Source organism: Phacochoerus africanus, chromosome 14 (genome assembly GCF_016906955.1).
Source record: "Phacochoerus africanus isolate WHEZ1 chromosome 14, ROS_Pafr_v1, whole genome shotgun sequence".
Taxonomy (NCBI): domain Eukaryota; kingdom Metazoa; phylum Chordata; class Mammalia; order Artiodactyla; family Suidae; genus Phacochoerus; species Phacochoerus africanus.
This window is the reverse complement of record NC_062557.1, coordinates 21280874-21302620: the sequence shown is the minus strand read 5'-3', so window position 1 is coordinate 21302620 and position 21747 is coordinate 21280874. Positions and strand designations below refer to the sequence as shown.

At 56.1% G+C, this 21747-nt stretch overlaps 1 protein-coding gene across 1 annotated transcript; it reads right to left on the bottom strand.

The window, feature by feature from the left end:
- Positions 1 to 5085: 5085 nt before the first annotated feature.
- On the bottom strand, positions 5086 to 8661 carry LOC125115294 (keratin, type I cytoskeletal 19). The gene is made up of 6 exons (XM_047759345.1): positions 8130 to 8661; positions 6641 to 6723; positions 6241 to 6397; positions 5830 to 5991; positions 5613 to 5738; positions 5086 to 5476 (listed from the first exon to the last, which is right to left on the bottom strand). Exons 1-6 carry the CDS (start codon positions 8559 to 8561, stop codon positions 5222 to 5224), a joined length of 1215 nt encoding a protein of 404 aa, XP_047615301.1. The 5' UTR covers positions 8562 to 8661; the 3' UTR covers positions 5086 to 5221.
- Between the last annotated feature and the right edge of the window lie 13086 nt (positions 8662 to 21747).

The window sequence follows — 21747 nt, the reverse complement described above, 5'->3', positions numbered from 1 at the left end:
GGAGTGCAGGGCCAACGGGGACAAGCTGAGGACAGGAAAGCGATCCAGCTGAAGTGCCATAGGGACTGGCCACTGTCACATCCCTAATGCTGCAAATGGACTCTTCTCCTCCACCCCTCTCTTCCCTGCCCCCACCCAGAGCCCCCCTCCTGCTTCTCCTGCTCCCCGCCCAGCCCCAGCCCCTTTGCCCTGGCAGGCTCACAAGAGCCAGCAGGCTCTGGGCTGACAAGGGGCTGATTGATAATCCCACCACCTGCCAACTGCCTGTCACTGAATCTTTGCTTGCTCCTGGGACGAGTTGGGGCAAACTTCTGCAGATAAGTTCCAGAAAACCCCTGCCTTCTCCAGGGAGAGGCATGTCCCTGCACAGCAGGGCCAGATTAGCGCCATTTGTCCCCATCAAGCACCACCGAGGGGCTGGGGAGGGACCCGAACCAGAGGGCTATACGTGCTTGAGCACCGGGAGGTGGGAGGGGAGAGGGAGGCCCGGCAGGCAGACTGGAAGACGCCTCAGAGGTGTGGTAGGCAAGGCACCACTTCAGACAGCAGGGTGCTGAGGCCCAAGAGCGGAGCCAGCACTTAGGAGATCCCTTTTCTCTGCTCGGGGATACCTGTGGGCCCCGCCGCTGGAGGCGTGGCCTGGCCCTCAGGCCTTGGCTCCAGGGTCTAGAGAGCCAGGGGTGGAGAAGTGAGCAAGACTGGGCCGGAGGAAGGTTCCCGGCCCAGGGCTGTGGCACAGTAAAATAGATAGAGCTCTGGAGCCCCTTGACTTGGGTTCAAGTCTGGCTCTATTCATCACTGTTTATAAAACCTTGATACATTCCGAGAATTTTTTTTTTTTTGGTCTTTTCTAGGGCCAGTGAAGCATATGGAGGTTCCCAGGCTAGGGGTCTAATTGGAGCTGTAGCTGCTGGTCTATGCCAGAACCACAGCAACGCCAGATCCAAGCCTCATCTGTGACCTATACCACAGCTCACGGCAACACCGGATCCTTAACCCACTGATCGAGGCGAGGGATCGAACCCGCAACCTCATGATTCCTAGTCGGATTCATTAACTACTGAGCCATGATGGGAACTCCGGACATGATATATTTCAAGTCTCAGCTTCCTTGTGACAACTTACAGGGAAGCCCTGAAGCCCAAGAGCCCCCATCCCGCCTCTTCCTGGCTCCCCATCTTCTAAGGGCCCAGGTAATAGGGTGCATGTCCAGTACTTAGGACTCCCCAGGACCCTCACCAGCGGGGGGTGGGGATCTTTTGACCTTGGACATCAGATCTGCCCTGTGAATGAACACCGCACTCTTTTTTTTTTTCCTTTTTGCCTTTTCTAGAACCGCTCCCGTTGCATATGGAGGTTCCCAGGCTAGGGGTCGAATCGGAGCCGTAGCCACCGGCCTACGCCACAGCCACAGCAACACGGGATCCGATCCGCATCTGCGACCTACACCACAGCTCGCGGCAATGCCGGATCCTTAACCCACTGAGCAAGGCCAGGGATCAAACCCGCAACCTCATGGTTCCTAGTCGGATTCGTTAACCACTGCGCCACGACGGGAACTCCACACCACACTCTTGAACATTCTTCCATAACCAGCATCTATTGGACAAGGCAGGTCATTGTTAATTTCCCTCTCATAACAGTAAGCTCTTCCTTCCCCCGCACACTTCATAGTCTACAAAGCACTTTGGATTCCATGCCTGTTCCAGTCCTCCCGTCTCAGAAGATGGTCCCTGCCCCTATCTCAGAAGAAATGAAATTGGGGCTCAGAAAAGGGAAGTGACCTGCAGGAGGTGGCACAGCTAGTAAGGGGGTCTTACCAGCATTCAGTGGGTCCTCTGACACCACCCCCCCAAACTGGAGGCAGGAAGAGAGTATCTCCCCCTACAGACCCCAGGTTCCTGCACCTGAGCTGGGGTGGCAGAAAGGGGATGTCCTGGTGCGTGGTGTGGGCTTCTTCTCACGTGGCCCAGCAGGGAGCCAGGTCCCCGAGGGCCACGCCCGGACAGTGCTGTATTGTCTCCTGGATGGGAAGGGATTGTCTGTCCCTCCGAAAGAAAAACAATCCAACTCAGATCAGCCACAGCTCATTAAAGCCTCTGCAGACATTACAGCCCCAGCAATTACCACGGGAACAATTAGGCGCCGTCACCCTGGGATGAGAAAGGGCTGGACCCCAGCCAGCCTCTCTCTGCACCCTGCCTCCCCTCCAGCAGCCCCTCGCGGTAACTTTCCCTCCACTCTCAGGCCCAGGCTGGGCAGCAGCTGCCCCAGTCACAAATCCCTGGTTTCAGGTACAAACAGCTCCTAGGAGTTCAAGGTCTGGGCAACCAGGGCCTATTCATTAGCACCAGGAGGGCACGGCTGGGCCAGGGCAGAAGACCGAGCTCCATTTGGCCCCAGCCCAGCCTGCAGCCCCGGGCCCGGCCCCAGGCAGCCCGCCCAGGATGCTGTGCCAGTTTCTGTCCTTTGCCCAAGGTAGACATCTGTCCCTGCCACTCCCACCCCCCACCCCCACCCCCGCCTTCCCTCCTTGGGATGGGACAACACAGCCCAACACAAAGCCTGGGCTGGACCCCACCTCTGGGTGTGACTCAACCTCTCCAAGCCAGGGGCCCAAATTCAAATTGGGCCATTTCCCCACTTACATGAGGGACTGAACCCAGTCAAAATCATAAAGACAGAAAGTTTAGTGCTGGCTGCCAGAGCTGGCAAAGGAGCACGGGGAATTAGCATTTAATGGGTTTAAAGTTTCAATTTTACGAGGTGGCGACAGTTTGCCCAACAGCATGAATATACTTAGTGCTGCAGAACTGCACACGTAGACATGGTTAAGGTGGTAAATTTTATGCTGGGTGTATTTTACCACAATAAAGAGAAAAAAGAAAAATCGCTGTCCCCACTAACACCGGCCCAGCTACAGGGCCACAGTGAGTGTCCGATGGCACAGGGAGAGCAGGGGTTGCCACAGAGATTAGGAGCCTCCCTCACCTCCTCCGCTCCCAGGGGCAGAAGGAGTCCACGCCCTGGGGCCTGGAGAAGTCATTAGTTATGTGGCTTTGGGTAACTGACTTCCTCTCTCAGCCTCAGTCTGCCAATCAGGAAAATGGAAATAACTCTGGCCCCGTCCGACTCACCAGGATGGAGCGAGAGGATGGCCCAGAAATGCCTGCCCAGGGAATGGGTCACAATGACCAGCAGGACTGGAAAGACCCTATCCCGGTCCCCTCCCCCCTCTTTCCCTCCCTCTCCTCCCTCCCAGCTGCTCCTGTCAACACGCTGCTCCTAGTTTTGGCTCCCAGACTGAGACGGAGAAGTGCTCCCATCCCCGACGCGCGCGCGCGCGCGCGCGCACACGCACACGCACACGCACACACACACACACACACACACACACACACACACAAAGAAAGGCTTTATTCCTGACACCCAGACCTGCAACCCAGCCACCAGCCCCACCTGTGGGGACCCAGACACCACCCCACAGCCACATTCCAGGGGCGTCCAGGACATAAGGGGGAGTTTCAGCTGCGACAACAACAGAGGCTTTCAGGAACAGGGGACAAATGTCTCCAGGCAGGCGCAGCCTGAGGGTGCAAGCCAGGCCTCTGGCCTCGGCTCCAAGGCCTCCTAAGTGAAGCGGGAGTGGAAGGACTCTAGGTGCCGGTGGCCACAACAGAGTAGCTGGGAGGTGACGGAAGGGGCTCCCCAGAGCTGCAGTAGGGGACGAGCAAAGAGCTGGGCTCTGGGGCCACCAGCCCGTGATCTGAAGGAAGCTCATGAACCTCCCCAGGGCCCAGGGGGAAAATGGTGGAAAGAGTGCTACCCTCAGGATTGGCACGGGGTGTGGCAGCCTTCTGGGCCTCCTTAGCCTGGTGCTGGGCACAGGCCAGCTTCAATCTGTCCCCCTAGAGGAGACCTGGGGGAAGGGGGGTACAGTATCCCTCATTTGGCCCCCTCCCTCACAGGGTCAGCCTGCTGTCACAGACAAATCCATGGGGCCTGAACCACCAGGGAAGTAGGACTTTTCACCTTTAATTGGCCTCTGCTCTTCTTGGCAGCTGAGCTGTAAACCACAGGGGCAGGACCATACCCACCCAAGGGCAGAGTTGTACCAGGAAGCTGGGACTTGTGTTCCTTTGCGGGCCCGGGACCTGCCTCAGGCAAGCCAGTCTGGGGGTCCGTGTGGGAGGTCTGGGTAACAGCTGGGTCCTAGTCCAGGCTCCGGGCCCAGGTATGGGCTGGTGGGCGTGAAGGGGCTTATGCAGGGCTGCCAGGAATGGATGGAGGTGCCAGGGTATGCATGCGCACGCACACACACACACACACACCCGGAAAGAGGCATCCTCACCAGCCTGGCTCTGAGCTGACGCCTGCCCCTGTTCCTCAGCCTCTGACCCCAAAGCCCCAGTTGCATCAGGAGGAACTGCCTCAGGGGATCCCAGTTCTAGGCATTCACACATAGCACCACTGGAATGTACTGAGGAAATGGTGCAGTGTCACCTAGGAAGCAAGGGTATAGGGGTGGCACTATGGGTTAAGAATCAGGAAATGTGGGTTCTGGGCCTGGCTCTGCCATGTAGTCATTGTGTGGCCTTAGTCAGGTTGCTTAACCTCTCTGATCTTATTTCCCGCTCTCTAGGCTGTAACTCGTACTACCGTTTAGGGTTGTTTGATTAAATGGCAGTTAGTAGGTGCTCAGTAAACATGAATGACGGCTACACACACACACACCAACCCTTGCAGGGAGTACAAGAGAGAGAAAACCAAATCTGGAAGCAAAAACTACAGTTTCCAAGCCCACCTCTGCCATGTGTTAGAAGAGTTGTATAGCTAGGACAAACCACCTCACCTCTCCAAGCCTCAGTTTATCCCTCTGTACAATGGGAGCAATGCTTATGCCACAAGCTGGTTTTAGGGAACAAGTGAGATAAGCGAAGATCTCTGCCAACAGGAATGACCTTCACAAGAGTTTGGCAACACCCTCTCTTCCCTTTCCTGGGCCAGGGTGGACTCTGGTCCAAGTGGAACAGACGATAAAACCTCAACAGGGCCCTGCGAGGGCTAAAATAAACAAAGCCTATGTTCTTCCTCCCTCGGGTCATAAACGTTTTATTGGCAGGTCAAGGGGAGAGCCTGGGGTAAAGGTCCCCCCCCCTTCCCCACCCCTGCCCAGGGGACTTCCTCAGCAGCAGGGCAGGAAGCCCAGGATGCTGTGGACTCAGAGGGCCTTGATGATGGTCAGGTTGTTGTAGTTGGCGTCCTGGCCCTCCAGCAGGTTGCGGTAGGTGGCGATCTCCTGCTCCAGCCGCGTCTTGATGTCCATGAGATGCTGGTACTCCTGGTTCTGCCGCTCGGTGTCGGCTCGCACGTCGCTCAGCTGGGCTTCGATCCCACTGATCAGCGCCTGGATCTGTGCCAGCTGGGCTCCGAAGCGAGCCTCCGTTTCCGCCAGCGTGCCTTCCAGGGCGGCTTTCTGAGGGCCGGGAGAGAGGCGAGGAGACTCAGCAGAGCCTGGCGCCCAGAGAGGGCAGGGGCACAGCCACCACCCAGGCTGCCCAAGGCCACGAGGACATGAGCGGGCATCCCACAGGGGCGAAGAGGGCACGTACCATGCTGAGCTGAGACTGCAGCTCGATCTCCAGACCCTGGAGGGTGCGCCGCAGATCGGTGACCTCCGTCTTGCTGACCTGCAGCTGCTCCGTGTGGCCAGCGACCTCCCGGTTCAGCTCCTCAGTCTGCAGTGAGAGGAGGCGGAGGGTGTAACCCTTGCCTGCGAGCACTGAGCCCGCTCTCCCTGCCACCTCCCCAGAGGGCACCCCTCCATACCCGGCTGGTGAACCAGGCCTCAGCATCCTTCCGGTTCTGCTCAGCCATGACCTCATACTGGCTTCTCATGTCGCTCAGGATCTTGGCTAGGTCGATGCCCGGAGCCGAATCAACCTCCACACTGACCTGGCCGCCCACCTGGCCCTTCAGGGCACTGATTTCCTGGAAAGATACAGCAGAGATGGGCATGCCGGGGCCCAGAGCCACAGGCGGCTGGTTCTCAGATGCAGACCTAGGAGCCAACGCTGGAGGACAGACAGGGTCGGGAACCTTTAGGAGCTACTCTCCAAACCCAGGGTCGCGCCGAGGGCGCAGCACTTGTGACCAGAGTCAGGGGATACAGAAGGATAAAGGGTTCTCAGTTCCAGAAAGCTGGGCTGGGGTGGAAGGGAGGCCCAGCTCGAAACCCACCTCCTCGTGGTTCTTCTTCAGGTAGGCCAGCTCTTCCTTCAGGCCTTCGATCTGCAGCTCCAGGTCGGTCCTGGCCAGGGTGAGCTCGTCCAGCACCCTGCGCAGGCCGTTGATGTCGGCCTCCACGCTCAGGCGCAGGGCCTGCTCTGTCTCGAACCTTCCAGAGGAAATAGCTGCAGTCAGGCCAGCATTTCCTCCATGTATCTCTGAAGACTTCCCCACCTCTCCTCCCCAGGGCTCAGGAGTCCATGGGGGGGGGGGGGGGGCGGCGGGCATGGGGCATGCCTCAGACCCGCTGGCGAGGGTGAGGGCAGAGACCATTCCCCCCCAGGACACTGCGACTGCCCCCGCCGCTCTGGCTTCTGCAAGCCCCCACTTGGGCTGCTCATGAGCCGCTCACTTGGTTCGGAAGTCATCTGCAGCCAGACGGGCGTTGTCGATCTGCAGGACTATCTTGGAGTTCTCAATGGTGGCACCGAGAATCTGGAAGGCAGAAGGCAAGAGGCTGGCACCGGTTCAGCGTCCGGGGCACTATCCACCCGCTTTCTTCCCCAAGGAGGGAGAGGAGCAAAGAGGCACATATGTTCCCGTCCCCTGGAGACAAAGTCCCAGCCCCCAGGCTGCCCATCAGTCTGCTCTCAGGGAGGTCTTGGAATCAGCCCAGGGCCAGGAGCTGGAGGAGGAACTACTGCCAGGAAGGCTGAGCCAGGGGATAGGGTGGGGGGGACTCTCCCAGTCATAAATGGTCTTAGGGAGGCAGCCGCTGGTGATCTGCAAACCACATGCAGGGAGCACAGGGGCTACCCCCTTGTCTGTCCCCCGACTCAAAGCACATTCTGCCTTCAGGGAAGGGAATTCCTTTTGTTGAGCATCTAGTATGTGCCGGCACCTTGCACCTCATCTTTCAGGCCACATGTATTTTCCTATTGTAGGTCACGATTTTTAAAGTGTGAAAGCGCTATCCTAGTTGTTTAAATCTCTAGCTCTTCCTCATCTGTGGGTCCGGTCTATGCCCCCGGGGCTCAGCTCCACACCAGACACACAGTGGGGACTGGGGTGTGTTGTGTGTGTTTGGAGGTGAGTCTGTTAAATGTCCCACTGACTTCGGAAAACATTTGTCCCGGACTGAGCTCCCCGCTCCTCCCTGTGGATGGAGACTGAGCCCCACCCATCCCGAGGGAACCTGAGGCCCCGCCCCCAGCAAGACCCCAGAGCTCAGACGCTGGTGTCCACCCATAGACACTGCTGCTGCACGGGGCCCTCCCCACGGAGGTCTTGACAAGCTCGACATCTGTCCCCCCCTTGTGGTCCAGGGGCCACGTTGGCCTCTCCCATTCTTCCTAGCGCTCCTCAAGTCCCGAGGGTCCTCCCCGGCCGGGGAGGGGCTTCCGCCTGAGCGTGACGGAAACCAGACCTGCCCCGCCAGAGAAAAGGAATGCAGAGGGCCCCACACCGGGGGCAGCAGCGGGCAGGTCTGGCCCGGAGTGGACCAGATTCCTGTCCGGCCAAACGCTTGCATTTCCCTGGTGCCACAGCGACTCCGGCCTGGACCTCAGGGCAGCTCCCAGCGTACCCCACCTCCTCGCACTCCTTCCGCTCCCGTCCTTTCGTAGTAGACCCGAGCGCCTTCTTCCTCTCGCCCTCCAACCCCCTACACTTACTCCCCCTCCGTCCCCCCAGGCCTCCACTTCCGCCCCATTGTCCTGCCCCGCCTCACCTGCCGGCTCCTGCCCCACCCTACGGGCCCTCCCACGTCCTAACGGGCTCGCTCCCGCTGGGCCCCGGAGGTGGATCCGGCGGCCACCGCCCCCGCCTCTGGCCTCGCTCTGCCCGCGGGGCAGGGTATCCGCGGCAGGTGCACTCCCCGCGGCCGGGGGGCCGCCGCCCACCTTGTCCCGCAGGTCCTCGATGGTCTTGAAGTAGTGGCTGTAGTCGCGGGCAGGCCCAGGCCCCTGCTTCTGGTACCAGTCGCGGATCTTCACCTCCAGGTCACCGTTGGCCTGCTCCAGGGCGCGCACCTTCTCCAGGTAGGAGGCCAGGCGGTCGTTGAGGTTCTGCATGGTGAGCTTCTCGTTGCCCGCCAGCAGCCCGTCGGAACCGGCCAGAGCGCCGGCGTAGCCGCCGCCGTAGCCCCCGCCGTAGCCCCCGGAGGAGGACGAGGACACGAAGCGGGCGGACGACACCGACACGCCGCGGCCGCCGGAGCCCCCATGGATGCTGGGGGCGCGAAAGGCGCCCCCCGCCCCGAAGCGCACGGAGCCGCCGCCCAGACCCCCGAAGGACGAGGTGGCCGACGACTGGCGATAGCTGTAGGAAGTCATGGCGAAGGCAGACGCGGGCGACACCGGTCGGAGGTGCTGCGGGGCGGCTGGAGGAATGGCGAGGCCCTCACCTGAGGCCTTTTATGCCCCGGCGGGCGGGGGGAGGGGGAGGAGGGACGGTGGCGGGCGGATATCTGAGCGCCCAGGAATGTGCAGGCGCCCGAGTGCGCACAGGGGCGCTCTCCCCATTGGTCAGTTCCTGGCAGCTCTGCTTCCAACTCTCCCCTCCCAGGGGCCAGAGGCTCCTGCCCTCGAGAGAGCTGCCCCACCCCAGCCCACGCCAGGCCCCAGCCACACACCCTGCTAGCACACCCATTGCGATCTTCACCCCCACCGCACACACAGACACCCCCGCAATTCACCTGTTGGCCCTCCCCCATTAAGACCACCCCGAGTTTAATGTCCCCCCCCCCAGGAATTACAGTCCTTCTGGAGAGCTTATTCCTGCACCACCAGTCATCATTCACGCAGCGTCCCCTCCAATTAAATTTTGAGTCCCTTCCTGGTGATCAAACTCACCCCCCCCCCAAAGTACATTCACTTGATACCTGCCCCACTGGAAATTGCAACCTCTCAGAACCTGCCCGGGGGAGTTCGCGTTGGTGGCTCAGCGGAAAGGAATCTGTCTAGTGTCCATAAGGACGCAGATTCAATCCCTGGCCTCCCTCAGTGGGTTAAGTATCCGGGGTTGCTGTGAACTGTGGCGCAGATCGGCAGAGGAGGCTCGGATGTGGCGTTGCTGTGGCAAAGGCCAAGGGCTACAACTCCGATTCCACCCCTAGCCTGGAAACCTCCATATGCTTCATGTGCGTCCCTAAAAAAAGAACCTGCCCCTTGGGGATCACCCATACCCTGACTTACACCTAGCCCCCAGATGAGGTGCTCAGAGCTGCGAGCTCCCAGGCCTCTGAGGACAAAGCCACCCCCACCCTGCTCTGGCCTGACAAAGCCACAAAGCCCCAAGGGACAATAGGCTCCTGGGAACAGCGGCTGGGAGGGGTTCTGCAGCTGGACTGTAAGAAAGGCACCTTCACAACCCTGAGCTCAAGCCTGATCCCCACCTGGGGGCTGACTCCACCTCCCAGTGACTGTCCCCACCCCCACTCCCCACCAGGACCACCCTCTCTCTATGCTCCAACCCCAGAGCATGTGTTCAACACTGACTTACTGAAGGGCTTTAACGGTGCCAGAATGAGGCATCTGAACCTAAGAGAGGCGGGTAATTCAACCACCCATGAGACTTTTAGCACCTACCCCCCCCCAAGACAGGATGAATCCCCCCTAAATTGTGGCATCTCAAAGGAGGGTGGCAAAGCTGAATCCTCCTGCACCTAACAGTCCTGTCCTGGCACAGGCTGAGTGAGTGGATTGCTAGGGAGGGGGCCCACCCACAATGTGAGGAGTCCTATTAAGAGAGGAAGGTGCCCCTCCTCTCCACAGGCAGCCCCCAGCCTCCGCTCTTCGTCCAGCTCGATGATTCCACCACTTTTTTTTTTTTTTTTTGGTCTTTTTAGGGCTAAACCCGAGGCATATGGAGGTTCCCAGGTTAGGGGTCGAATTGGAGCTGGAGCTTCCAGAGCCGCAGCAACGCCAGATCGGAGCCATGTCTGCGACCTACACCACAGCTCATGGCAACGCTGGATCCTTAACCCACTGAGCAAGGCCAGAGATCAAACCTGCAACCTCATGGATGCTAATCAGATTCGTTTCCACTGAGCCACGACGGGAACTCCCACCCACCTTTTTGATGGCCTTGGATGCCCCTCTGCCAGACACTGCTGGGCCCTTGAAGCAACCTCATCCCTGTTCCTGTGCCCAGGGCCCTCACCCCTCCTCAGAATTGTCCCCCTGTCCTTAGGACAAAGCAGCCACCCACTCTCAGGACAGAGGCCCAATGCCCTGTTGCCGGGTGTTAGGGAGATGGGCCAGTTATTCTGAAATAATTCAGATTTCCCCCAAGAAACCTCAGCCCTGCTCTCTGCCTTTTATTGCTTGGATCCCCTGTGGCTAGATGAAGACTTGCCTGCAGCCTCTGAAACCAGCCCCTAATAAACTATCTTCTGGCTACCAGTTTATCCAGGAACAGGACAGGGGCCCCCCACCCCCACCACACACGCCCCACCAGGAGCAGCCCTGAACCACTACGAAGAGCAGCCAAAGGCTGTTTGAACTAGTGAATCAGACCTGCAAGTGAGCCCTGTGGCTCTAAGAGGGTAGAAGACTCGAGGCTGGCCTGGAAAGCAGGGTGTGGCTGGCCCTTCCCAAAGGTTGTAGCCGCCAGGGCTGATCTGACATGAGTCACTGTTTGGCCCGAGGACGAGGCCTGCTCCTGGTGGGGGAAGAGGGAGATTAGCCTGATAGCTGCTCGGTGGAGCCCCAGCTGGAATCTCTGCTGGGTTTAGGAGGGTTTAGGAAGGGACTTTGCATTAGGAAACAAAGAATTGGACCAACAGTTCTCCAAAGACTGAGGGGTTGTGAGCTCCCTAAACCTCCAAAGACTTTAGAGACCCAGCCCCCTGCCCCAGGGCCATAAGAATAAGTCACTGCAGGGTAGGACCTGCAGTTTACAGAACATTTTCAGATCTCATTGGATCCTCACAGCAGCCCGGTTAAAAGAGTATTCTTTTTTTTTCTCTTCTTCTTTTTTGCCTTTTAGGGCTGCACCCACAGCATATGGAAGTGCCCTGGCTAGGGGTTGAATCGGAGCTACAACTGCCAGCCTACACCACAGCCACAGCAACTCGGAATCCAAGCTGCATCTTCGACCTGCCCCACAGCTCTCAGCAACACTGGATCCTTAACCCATTGAGCAAGGGCAGGGATTGAACCAGCATCCTCAGGAATATTAGTCAGCCTCATAACCCACTGAGCCACAGTGGGAACTCCCTGGAAAGGGTGTTCTTATCCCTATTTTACACATGAGGAAACAGAGGCTTCAAGAGGGACAGTGACTTGCCCGAGGTGCACAGCCCGGTGTGTCAGGTTCTGGCTTCCAACCTCTTAACCCTGAGCCCCACAGCCTAGGTTCCTGAGTGCAGTAGGGCCTGTGCACTCCCTTCCAAAGAAATCCCAGCTCCGAAACAGCTCCTATGGATCTCTTTCCGCCAAATCCTTGGCTAACTCCAAGGGCAGTCAGCCCCAGCCTGAACTGTAGGCTGGGGTCCAGGATAATATCCTGCTCGCTCCCACGTTCTGGCCAGAACAGGGCCGAGCCCCTTCCATCCTGAGCTGTGTGGCTTGTAAACACTTTTCTGGTACATCAAGAACTCAAGAGAACAATTCGTAAAGGCTGCCCTCCCCAGAGATGGAACTGAGGCATCCCATTCGGTAAACAGACTGAACAGGCTGTGTCCTCGATCCGCCTCCGGCTGGTGAGAACCTGCAGAACCTGATCGGAGGAGCTCCCATCCCAAGCCTCATCTCTGGGCTGGGGGTCCACAGTCTGCAGGGGGGGGGGGCACACGGGATCAGGAGTGATGAGAGAGGAACGTTTGAGCTTGAAGGAATCCCAGGGAGGAAACTGCCTTGCCTTCCCCCAGCTCGTTTCTCCAGAGCCCAGGACCGTGACATCCCTGTGGGAAAGGAGAGTCCACAGTCAGACAGGGTCAGAAACACTGCTGGAGATTCACAACGCATGGTACCAAAGGATCTGAAAACTGCAGTTCTTCATTTCAAAATAGGGATGATAATAATAATAATGAATAACAACCTAGTTCATGCAGTTGTTTCAATGGTCAGAGAAATACTAATTAGACAGATAGTAATGTACTATTTAACAATAATATTACAGGAGTTCCCGTTGTGGCTCAGTGGGCTAAGAACCCGACATTAGTGTCCTTGAGGATGCAGGTTTGATCCCTGTCTTCAATCAGTGGGTTAAGGATCCCATCTTGCCACAAGATGCGGCACAGATCACAGATGCGGCTTGGGTCCGGCAGTGCCATGGCTATGGTACAGGCCTGCAGCTGCAGCTCCGATTCGACCCCTAGCCTGGGGACTTCCATATGCCACACATGTGGCCCCTAAAAAGAAAAAAATAATATTACATTATAAAATCTTATTATTGGGAGTTCCCACTGTGGCTCATCAGGTTCAGAACCATACGTAGTTTCCGTGAGGATGTGGGTTTGATCCCTGGCGTCGCTCAGTGGGCTAAGGATCTGGCATGCTGCAGGATGGGGCTTGGATCCAGTGTTGCTATGGCTGTGGCCTAGGCCAGCAACTGCAGCTCTGATTCAACCCCTAACCCAGGCAATTCATATGCCACGGGTGTGGCCATAAAAAGGAAAAATAAACTTATTTTTGTATCATTACATATAATGTATTCTATTACTGTATATAACATATTATTATATCATTAGAAGTATTGTAATTTAACTTTGTTCATCAACATTTCCCAAATTTACTAGACCCTGGTGTCTTTTGTTAGGTAATGCCTATTACTAATCCATATATCACAAGAAAAGCTGATCCAGTCCAAGGAAGCTCAGAAGTAAAGTGACTCGCCTGAAGTCACGTGGCTAAATGTGTGCAAATCCTGAGGCCAACAGTTCTCTCTGCCTCTCTACGCAGACCTACCCTAGAAGCTTCTTACACCAAAGCAAATGCAGAGGGCAGTTCCCAGAGGGGAGAAATTAAAGAGAGGGGAGTTTTCTTCTTCCCCGAGGAAATGGAACAGTAGTTGGAGACCACTGGAGAGAAGTGAGAGTGCTGGAGTTCCCTGGTGGTGCAGCGGGTTAGGGATCTGGCATTGCCACTGCTGTGGCTCCTGTCACAGCTATGGCGTGGGTTCAGTCCCTGCCCCGGGAACTTCCACATGCTGGGGGTATAGCACAAAAAAAATAGGCAGAATGAAATGGTGTGATGATGATGACAGCAATAGTGACGATGATGATGATAAAGGTGGTAATGATGACAGCCACTGTATTAAACACTTCGAATACAATTATCTCAGTTAACTCTGTAACTTAAAGTTGTATCATGCCCATTTTACAGACCAAAAGACTGAGGCTCAAAAAGTTTACGAACTTGACCAAAGTCACACAAGTAAGTAGTGGACTTGGGATTCAAGCCCAGATCTTTTATTTTCTTTCTTTTTTTTTTTTTTTTTTGCCTCTTGTCTTTTTAGGGCTGCATTCATGGCATGTGGAGGTTCCCAGGCGAGGGGTCGAATCGGAGCTACAGCTGTCGGCCTGCGCCACAGCCACAGCCACACCAGATCCGAGCCGCGTCTGCAACCCACACCACAGCTCACGGCAACGCCGGATCCTTAATCCACTGAACGAGGCCAGGGATCAAACCCACAACCTCACGGTTCCTAGTCGGATTCGCTTCTGCTGCACCACAGGGGGACCTCCGCAAGCCCAGATCTTTAACTCCCGAGAGCTACAGTCCCAACCATTAACACTGTCCCTCCTCGCATGGGTTGAGAGCCAAGATGCCTTCTTCCACTGACGCGGAGAAAGGGTCATCACTGAGTTGGGAAAGCCATAGTGTCACCTGCCGAGGTCCTAACTTGTCCTCCCTGCCTGGATACACAGTTATCTGTTTGGTCAGTCGGTGGATCACACAATCAAGGTTCAAAGTTCAGCTTCAAAGAGGGGATGGGCTCGTGGATGTAAACAGGGCAGAAGCCATAAGCTGGAGGAAGGAGAGGTAAAAGTATGCAGGATTTTGTGAACTTGCTTGATACGTAAATTGGTAACATTTCCTAAACACCATCCCACTGGCGGGGACCATCCGCAGGAGATGCTCGGGTACCTTCTCCCAGTGCCTGCATTCAGCAAACAGGTATCGAGTCCCATCCCCTATTTGCCAGGCAAGATGTCAGATGCTAAGATACAGAAGTACATACAAGCTTTTCCTTCCTTTAAGAGGCTGACGACCTGCCAGTAGACTATAGAGACTTCGTTTGATGAAATGTGGTACCCACTGTGGTGCAACAGGGTCAGTGACATCTTGCAAGTGCTGCCACACAGGTTCCATCCCCAGCCCAGCACAGTGGGTTAAGGATCCGGCGCTGCCACAGCTGCAGCAGAGGTCGAAACTGCGGATCGGATCTGATCCCTGGCCAGGGAACTCCATAAGCCGAGGAGCGGCCAAAAAAGAAAAAAAAAAAAATGGTAGATGGAATACTCATATTAATTTTTGCTCATTCCTAAAACTGTTAAGCTGACTGTAAAGGAATATTTTTGTTTTCTTTTTACAGCCGCATCCACGGCATATGGAAGTTCCCAGGCTAGGGGTTGAATCGAAGCTGCAGCTGCCACAGCAACAGCAACACCAGATCCAAGCTGCGTCTGTGACCTACACCACAGTCTGTGGCAATGCTCGATCCTTAACCCACTGGGCAAGGCCAGGGATCAAACCCGTATCCTCAGGGAGACTACATCCGGTCCTTAACCCCCTGAGCCACAACAGGAACTCCGGGAATATTTTAAAAGAACAAAAGAGGTAACAGAAGATGAGAAATGCCCATAAACATTTTTAAACTTGAAAATGGTGTCTCAAAGCAGATAAGAGGAAGCTGAGACCTAGGGTTTTCGTGAGCAGGGAGGGGCAGAGGCAGGAAGGGCAGGACATCCACGGAGGCAAGCATACTCTCGACACAAAACCCAGAAGCTCAGGAATTGGGGCACCAGGGACCCTGAAAGGCGAAGTGGAAGATGGGACTGTGGGCAGGGCTGGCTGGAAGTTTCCATAAAGAGGATCAGGTTCTCCTCCCAGATCCCCAGCCTGACCCAGAGCCACCAGGAGAAATGGGAGACTCACTCTCCCCCCATCAGACTGGCAAAATTACCAAGTGTCATGAGATCAAGTGTTGTGGAAGCTGTGGGCAAATGAACTCCCTCAAACACGTCAGTGGGAGGCAGGGTGCAGTGGGCACTTTGCAGGGCCATTCAGCAGTGTCGTCCATGAAAAGACCTCACACACCCTGCAAGCCCCAGTTCCGCTCTTCCGTATTTACCCCAAAGAATCCCTGGTTCATAGATTCAAGGAGGCATAAAAGATGCTCTCTGGGAAAAAAAAAAAAAAAAAGATGTTCTCTGAAGCATCAGTTTTTAATAAAGGAAGAGGGAAATAACCACAGGCAGGGGGGCAGTTGAGTAAACTCTGTAACCTCCACACTATGTGAGAAGAAATTAAACAGAATGAGTAATGTCAACAGTTAGTGACGTGGAAAATCTTAAAGCACCAGATGTTAGGTAAAACAAAAGCAGCAGGAGAGCAATTCATACAACATGATAAATTAATGCTGACACACACTTAAAAGATGACTTCTCGGAGTTCCCATCGTGGCTCAGTGGTTAACGAATCCGACTAGGAACCATGAGGTTGCAGGTTCGATCCCTGACCTTGCTCAGTGGGTTAAGGATCTGGCGTTGCCATGAGCTGGACAACTCACAAGGTTGCAGACGCGGCTCGGATCCCGCATTGCTGTGGCTCTGGTGTAGGCTAACGTGGAAACTTCCATATGCCTCGGGAGCGGCCCAAAAGACAAAAAAAAAAAGTCTTCTTTCTACAAGTTCATAGGAATATGCAGGTAAGCACATCAATAAGGAAGGAAACACACCAGACTGACAAGAGGGATTCCCTTGGCGAAAAGCTGATGGAAGGAGAGGAGTCAGGGAACCCAGGCTTGGCTCTGCTCTTCTCATTTTTACAAGAATGTATTTAGGTGTCAGTTGTTAATTAAAAGTTATGAATTGCTAGGCATTCCTGCTGTAGCTCGGGTGAGTTAAGAACCCAAAATGGTATCCATGAGGATATGGGTTCGATCCCTGGCCTCGCTCAGTGGCTTAGAGATCCGGCAGTTGCTGCAAGCTGTGGCTCAAGTCACAGATACCGCTTGGATCCCGTGTTGCCTTGAGCTGTGGCGTAGGCTGGCTCCAATGTGACCCCTAGCCTGGGAACGTTCATATGCCACAGGTGCAGCCATAAAAAGAGAAAAATATATGGATTGCTAATTAAAAATAATTTCTTAAGAAACACCATTTGATGGACATTTAGAACTGGCCATATTTAATACAGTAAATCCCCCTTGTAGTACAGCAGGTTAAGGATCCAGTGTTATCTCTATAGCTGATCAGGTCACTACTGCGGCATCGCTTCTATCCCTGCCGTATATGGAAGTTCCCAGACTAGGGGTTAAATCAGAGCTACAGCTTCGGCCTATGCCACAGCCACAGCAACACAGGATCCGAGCCACTTCTGTGACCTACACCGCAACTCGCAGCAATTCTGGATCTTTTAACCTGCTGAGTGAGGCCAGAGATCAAATTTGCATCCTCATGGATACTAGTTGGGTTCTTAACCCACTGAGCCACTACAGGAACTCCCACATTCATATATATATTTTTTTAGGGCTGCACCCTGCGGCGTATGGAGGTTCCCAGGCTAGGGGTCAAATGGGAGCTATAGCTGCCAGCTTACTCCACAGGCAGAGCAACAAGGGATCCGAGCAGTGTCTGCAAGCTACACCACAGCCACAACAACGCCAGATCCTTAACCCACTGAGTGAGGCCAGGGATGGAACCCGCATCCTCATGGATACTAGTTGGATTCGTTTCCACTGAGCCACAACGGGAACTCCCCTCCCACATTCATGTTTTAGAAATTGCCATGGGTTCCAAGTGTTAAACAGGTTGGCAGGACGAGGGAGGCATGGCCAGGGGCGGGGAGGCCAAGCCAGGGACGGTTGAGACAGCCTGTCCGGGATGAAGAGGGCCTGGGCTTAGTTCTCGGAGTGAGGATGGGAGGTAAAGGACGGAGAAATAACTGGCCGTGCCACGCACAGCTCAAGATCTTGTTCAGGCCAGGGGAGCGGTGTCCTGGGGATCGAGGCCAGCACTGGGAACTCGCCCCCCAGCCCGGCTCCGGCCACCTCTGCAGGATCTCATCTCTGTCACTGCCCGGGGAAGGTGGGACAGGGCAGGCCAGGTCAGGATGGCCCCCGGTGTTCCTTTTGGAGTCCCCAGGGAAGGAAAAACCAGCCTGACGGGAACCGGGGCCAAGCGTGGGGGAGGGGAGGCAGCACGGAGTCCTGGGAACCACCCCAGGTCCAGGCCAGTAGGGGAGGGAGAGGGTCAGGTCCCCCAGGTGTCACATTCCACACCCTGGGGAGACAGCCCTGGCCTCCCCCAGCCCTGCCCTCCCACGGGGCTGCGTGTACGTGACCGGGCTCAGGCTCCTCTCCATACATTGGGGGCCCTGGCTGGCCGCTCAGCCAGGGGTGCCTCTCTCTGCCTCCGCCCTGACCCCAGGCTATTTGGGCCCCATTTGGAGCCTGGCAGGGCCAGTCATACCGCCTGGGCTGGGGCCTGGGGAGGGCCGGACATAGGACAGAGAGAAAGCAAAATGACCTGATTTCCCTAAAGCTCATCATGGTCCCCTGGGGGGGGGAGGGGGGGTGTCCCGGTAATGGCCCCCCCCCACCAACCAGGAACCTCAAGGGAGTGGACGCTGCCTCCCTTAGGAGCAAAGGCTCTAGGACTTGAGACTCCTTCCATTTCAAAACTCATCTGATCCTGCGGCGTTCCCTTGTGGCCCAGGGGGTCAGGGATCCGGCCTTGTCACTGCTGTGGCTCAGGTCGCTTATGCAGCGAGGCTTTTAATCCCTGGCCCGGGAATTTCTAAATGCCATGGGCGTGGCCTCGATTAATCAATCAATAAATAATTACATTAATTCTACCCAAACAAACAGACTCATCGGATCCTGTGAATTCCTAGGTGCAGAGAAGGTACTGTCCGGGAACGGAAACCGCCTTGCTCAGTATCGGGGGCGGCACTTGGACACTGAGCTGTCCCTATCTCGGCATTTTCGCTGAGCACCTGCCGTGCCCCAGAGGCTGACACGTGGCCGTGAGGGCCACGGCCCTGCCGTTCCTCAGGCCTGGAGCACCTTCCCGTCTCACCTGCCTCCTCTTTACCTGGATGCCAGTAACTCAGGCTCCTTTCAGCGCTCAGCTTGGGCATCACCTCCTCCGGGGTGGCCCCCTGGTGTTTCCCCACCCACCTCCCCCAGATTCACCCCTTTACCTGCCCTGAGCATCCCTGCTGCATCTAGCCCCAGGCCAACACCAGCACCAGTGAGCGCTTAATGATCATTTGCTGGAAAAGATGAAGAAAAGGCAGAAGAAACTTTTTTTTTTCCATTCAACCAATATCTAGGGACCACCCTCTCTGTCCCAGTCACCTTCCAGACTCTGGACTTCTAGAACAAAATGGTCAAAACCTCCCAGCCCTCCTGAGCTTTCATTCTGGGTGGGGCAGACAGTGTGATTCTGGGAATGGGGGTGCACAGGGAGGGAAGGGGTGAAGGGTGACAGGGGCAGGGGGAGGCCATGGCAGGGGGGCAGAGAAGGCTCCTGAGGAGGCAGCGCCTGGACAGAGACCTGAGTGAGGCCAAGAAGCCTCCAGATCCTTGGGGCCCGGGGCAGAAGACACAGCAGAGGCAGACTCCTCGGGGAAGAATGAGCTCAGGATTCCTGCTATAGCAGTAGGCTACGGCTCTGGCTTTGCCGCAGCTGTGGCGTGGGCTGCAGCCGCAGCTCACATTCAGTCCCTGGCCCCCAGGAACTTTCACAGGCCACCCGTGTGGCTGAAAAAGAAAAAGAAAAAAACAAAAACAAAACAACAAGCTCAGTGTGTTCCAGGAACCCCAGTAGCCCCGGGGCAGAGAGAAGTGTTCCAGGTGAAGGTGTGCAGGAGGAGAGCCCCGAGGCCCGGGCTCAGGTCTGCAGTCTTGTTGGGGAGCTGGGCTTTACTCTGACAGCAATGGGGCTTTGATCAGAGGGGCCCTGGGATCCCTCTGGTCACTGTCCAGATCATGGGGCCAAGGGAGGAAACTGGAGATCTGACAAGAGACTTTTAAAAAGGCCAGGCTAGAGAAGCTGGGGCTGCTTCTGATGACATCTGAGAGCTTGGCGAAAAGTGGCCTGACTTGGGGGCGTATCCTAAAGGCAGCGCCAACGGTCTGTTGGAGGTGTCCTGGGGGAGGCTCAGGAGGAGAAGAGAGGAGAGAGCTTGGGGCCCGAGCCTTGGCTGATCCAGTCCCCCTCCAGAAGGACTGTGGTCACCCGCCTCCCCCAGGGTCATCCTCAGATCTGCTTTGAAAGAAGACCTGGTGGAATTAGGTTCCGCCACCAGGGTTCCACTCACCAGGCCCTCGCTGTGCCCATGCCTGCCAGCACAAATGCCCACTGAGGGAGGGGGAAGACAAAGGCTGTGTCCATGCAGGCCCCACCCTCGTGGAGCCCACGGTCACAGCTGGGAGTAGGGAGGTGGCTTCTGAGCAGCACCTGCAATTTCTAAATTTGCCACAGAGCAACAATGAACATGTATCATCTCTCTATAATGGGGGGGGGTAGGGTTACATATTTTCATTCTGACTTGCCTCAGGCTCCACTGGCCTCAAGCTGGCAAGTCGGGCCCAGGAGACGGGGGGAGGTGGGGGTCAGATTAGCCAAGTTCCTGGAAAAACCGCTTCTGCCCCAGCGAGGAATGCAGGTGGGTGGGCAGCTGGAATTCAGAGCCCCGCTGGAGACAGATGCTGAGCCTTGACCCCCTCGTGGCCCCTCCTGGCTCCTCCTGGCTCCTCCTGGCTCCAGCCGGCTGCAGGGTAAACATTCATTAAGCAGAAACCGCAAAGAATCCCATAACGAGGTGGCCTGCCGGAAACTGGGAACACCAGGAGTGGTGTCTGGAGCGCCCCAGGTCTGGGGTCTGAGCAGGGAGGTGCCCCTTTGCCCAGAGAAAGAGCAACTGAGATCCCACCCTCTGCCAGGGGCCTGGTATCCAAGGTGCATACTGATCAATGAACAGATGATTGGCAAGGAAACTGCACCAAGCCACACACACACACACACACACACACACACACACACACACACACACACACACACACACCATTAAGCCAGGACAAAACCTCATTGGCTCCCTTGGGCACCTGGCTGCCATTCCCGGCAGGTCCTGTAGGATGCCAGCCCCACCCCCCATCACTGGGGTGCCTGAGCACCAGCCTGAGGCCTCACAGCTCCCCGGGCCAGCACCAAGGAGGAGTCCAATCAGCCTGGAACCACAGGGCCAGGAAGCCCTCCCTCACCCTGGGCCTGAGCCCCAGCCCCCTCCGGTGGAATGTGCTGGGCTTGGGGAGGGGGTGGGCCCCTCCTCTGCAGGCCTTGTCTGGGATTAGGGCTGGGGGGCCAGTGGAGACCAGAAGATCCAGCAGAGACATCGGGCCCTAGCTCCGTAAACACACAGAGAGTCCCCAGCACACAGAAACCAAACAAGCACCTTCAGGCCGGGAGATGGGTATCTGGGCTTTGGGAGGGAGGGTTTGAGTCAGGGAGGGGGAGGGAAGGCTCTGGAACCCGGAACTCGCCGTTCCTGCCAGGCCCATTGTCCCGTCCTTATCCTCCACTTGACCACTAAGAAAGAGAGTGAACCAATTGACAGAACATTGTAAGTGAACTTCAATTTAAAAAAAAAAATTTTTTTTTGTCTTTTTAGGGCCACACCCATGGCATATGGAGGTTCCCAGGCTAGAGGGTGACTCGGAGCTACAGCCAAAGCCACAGCAATGCTGGATCCGAGCTGCACCTGCCACCTACACCACAGTTCAGGGCAACGTCAGACCCTTAATCCACCCAGCGAGGCCAGGGATCGAACCTGTGTCATGGATCCTTGTTGGGTTCGTTAACCACTAAGCCACAGTGGGAATGCCAAAAATAAATTTTTTTAAGAAAAAAAAAAGAAATAAAAGTAAAGCTAGGAGTTCCCATCATGGCACAGTGGTTAACGAATCCAACTAGGAACCATGAGGTTGTGGGTTCGATCTCTGCCCTTGCTCAGTGGGTTAACGATCCAGCGTTGCCGGGAGCTGTGGTGTAGGTTGCAGATGCGGCTCGGATCCTGCGTTGCTGTGGCTCTGGCGTAGGCCGGCAGCTACAGCTCCGATTGGACCCCTAGCCTGGGAACCTCCATATGCCGAGGGAGTGGCCCAAGAAATGGCAAAAAAAAGTAGAGCTTGACTGCAGGCCTAGCAAGACCAATGTGAGGAAACCCCTACACAGTAGGACCAGCGGACAGAAAACTCCTCTCCTGAGGTTCTCAGGTCTGGCCTCTGGTCCCTGTAAGGAACGGGGACGCCCTCCCTGTAAGATTTTGCTTCAGCAGAGGGTTCTCC

Bases quoted from the DNA above. Each gene is read 5' to 3' on its own strand.
- LOC125115294 (XM_047759345.1), bottom strand. From the start codon at position 8,561: ATGACTTCCTACAGCTATCGCCAGTCGTCGGCCACCTCGTCCTTCGGG. The intron at 6,398-6,640 runs GTGAGCGGCTCA...TTCCTCTGGAAG, and splicing joins GCAGATGACTTCCGAACCAA to GTTCGAGACAGAGCAGGCCC. The intron at 5,992-6,240 runs GTGGGTTTCGAG...GTATCTTTCCAG, and splicing joins TGAAGAAGAACCACGAGGAG to GAAATCAGTGCCCTGAAGGG.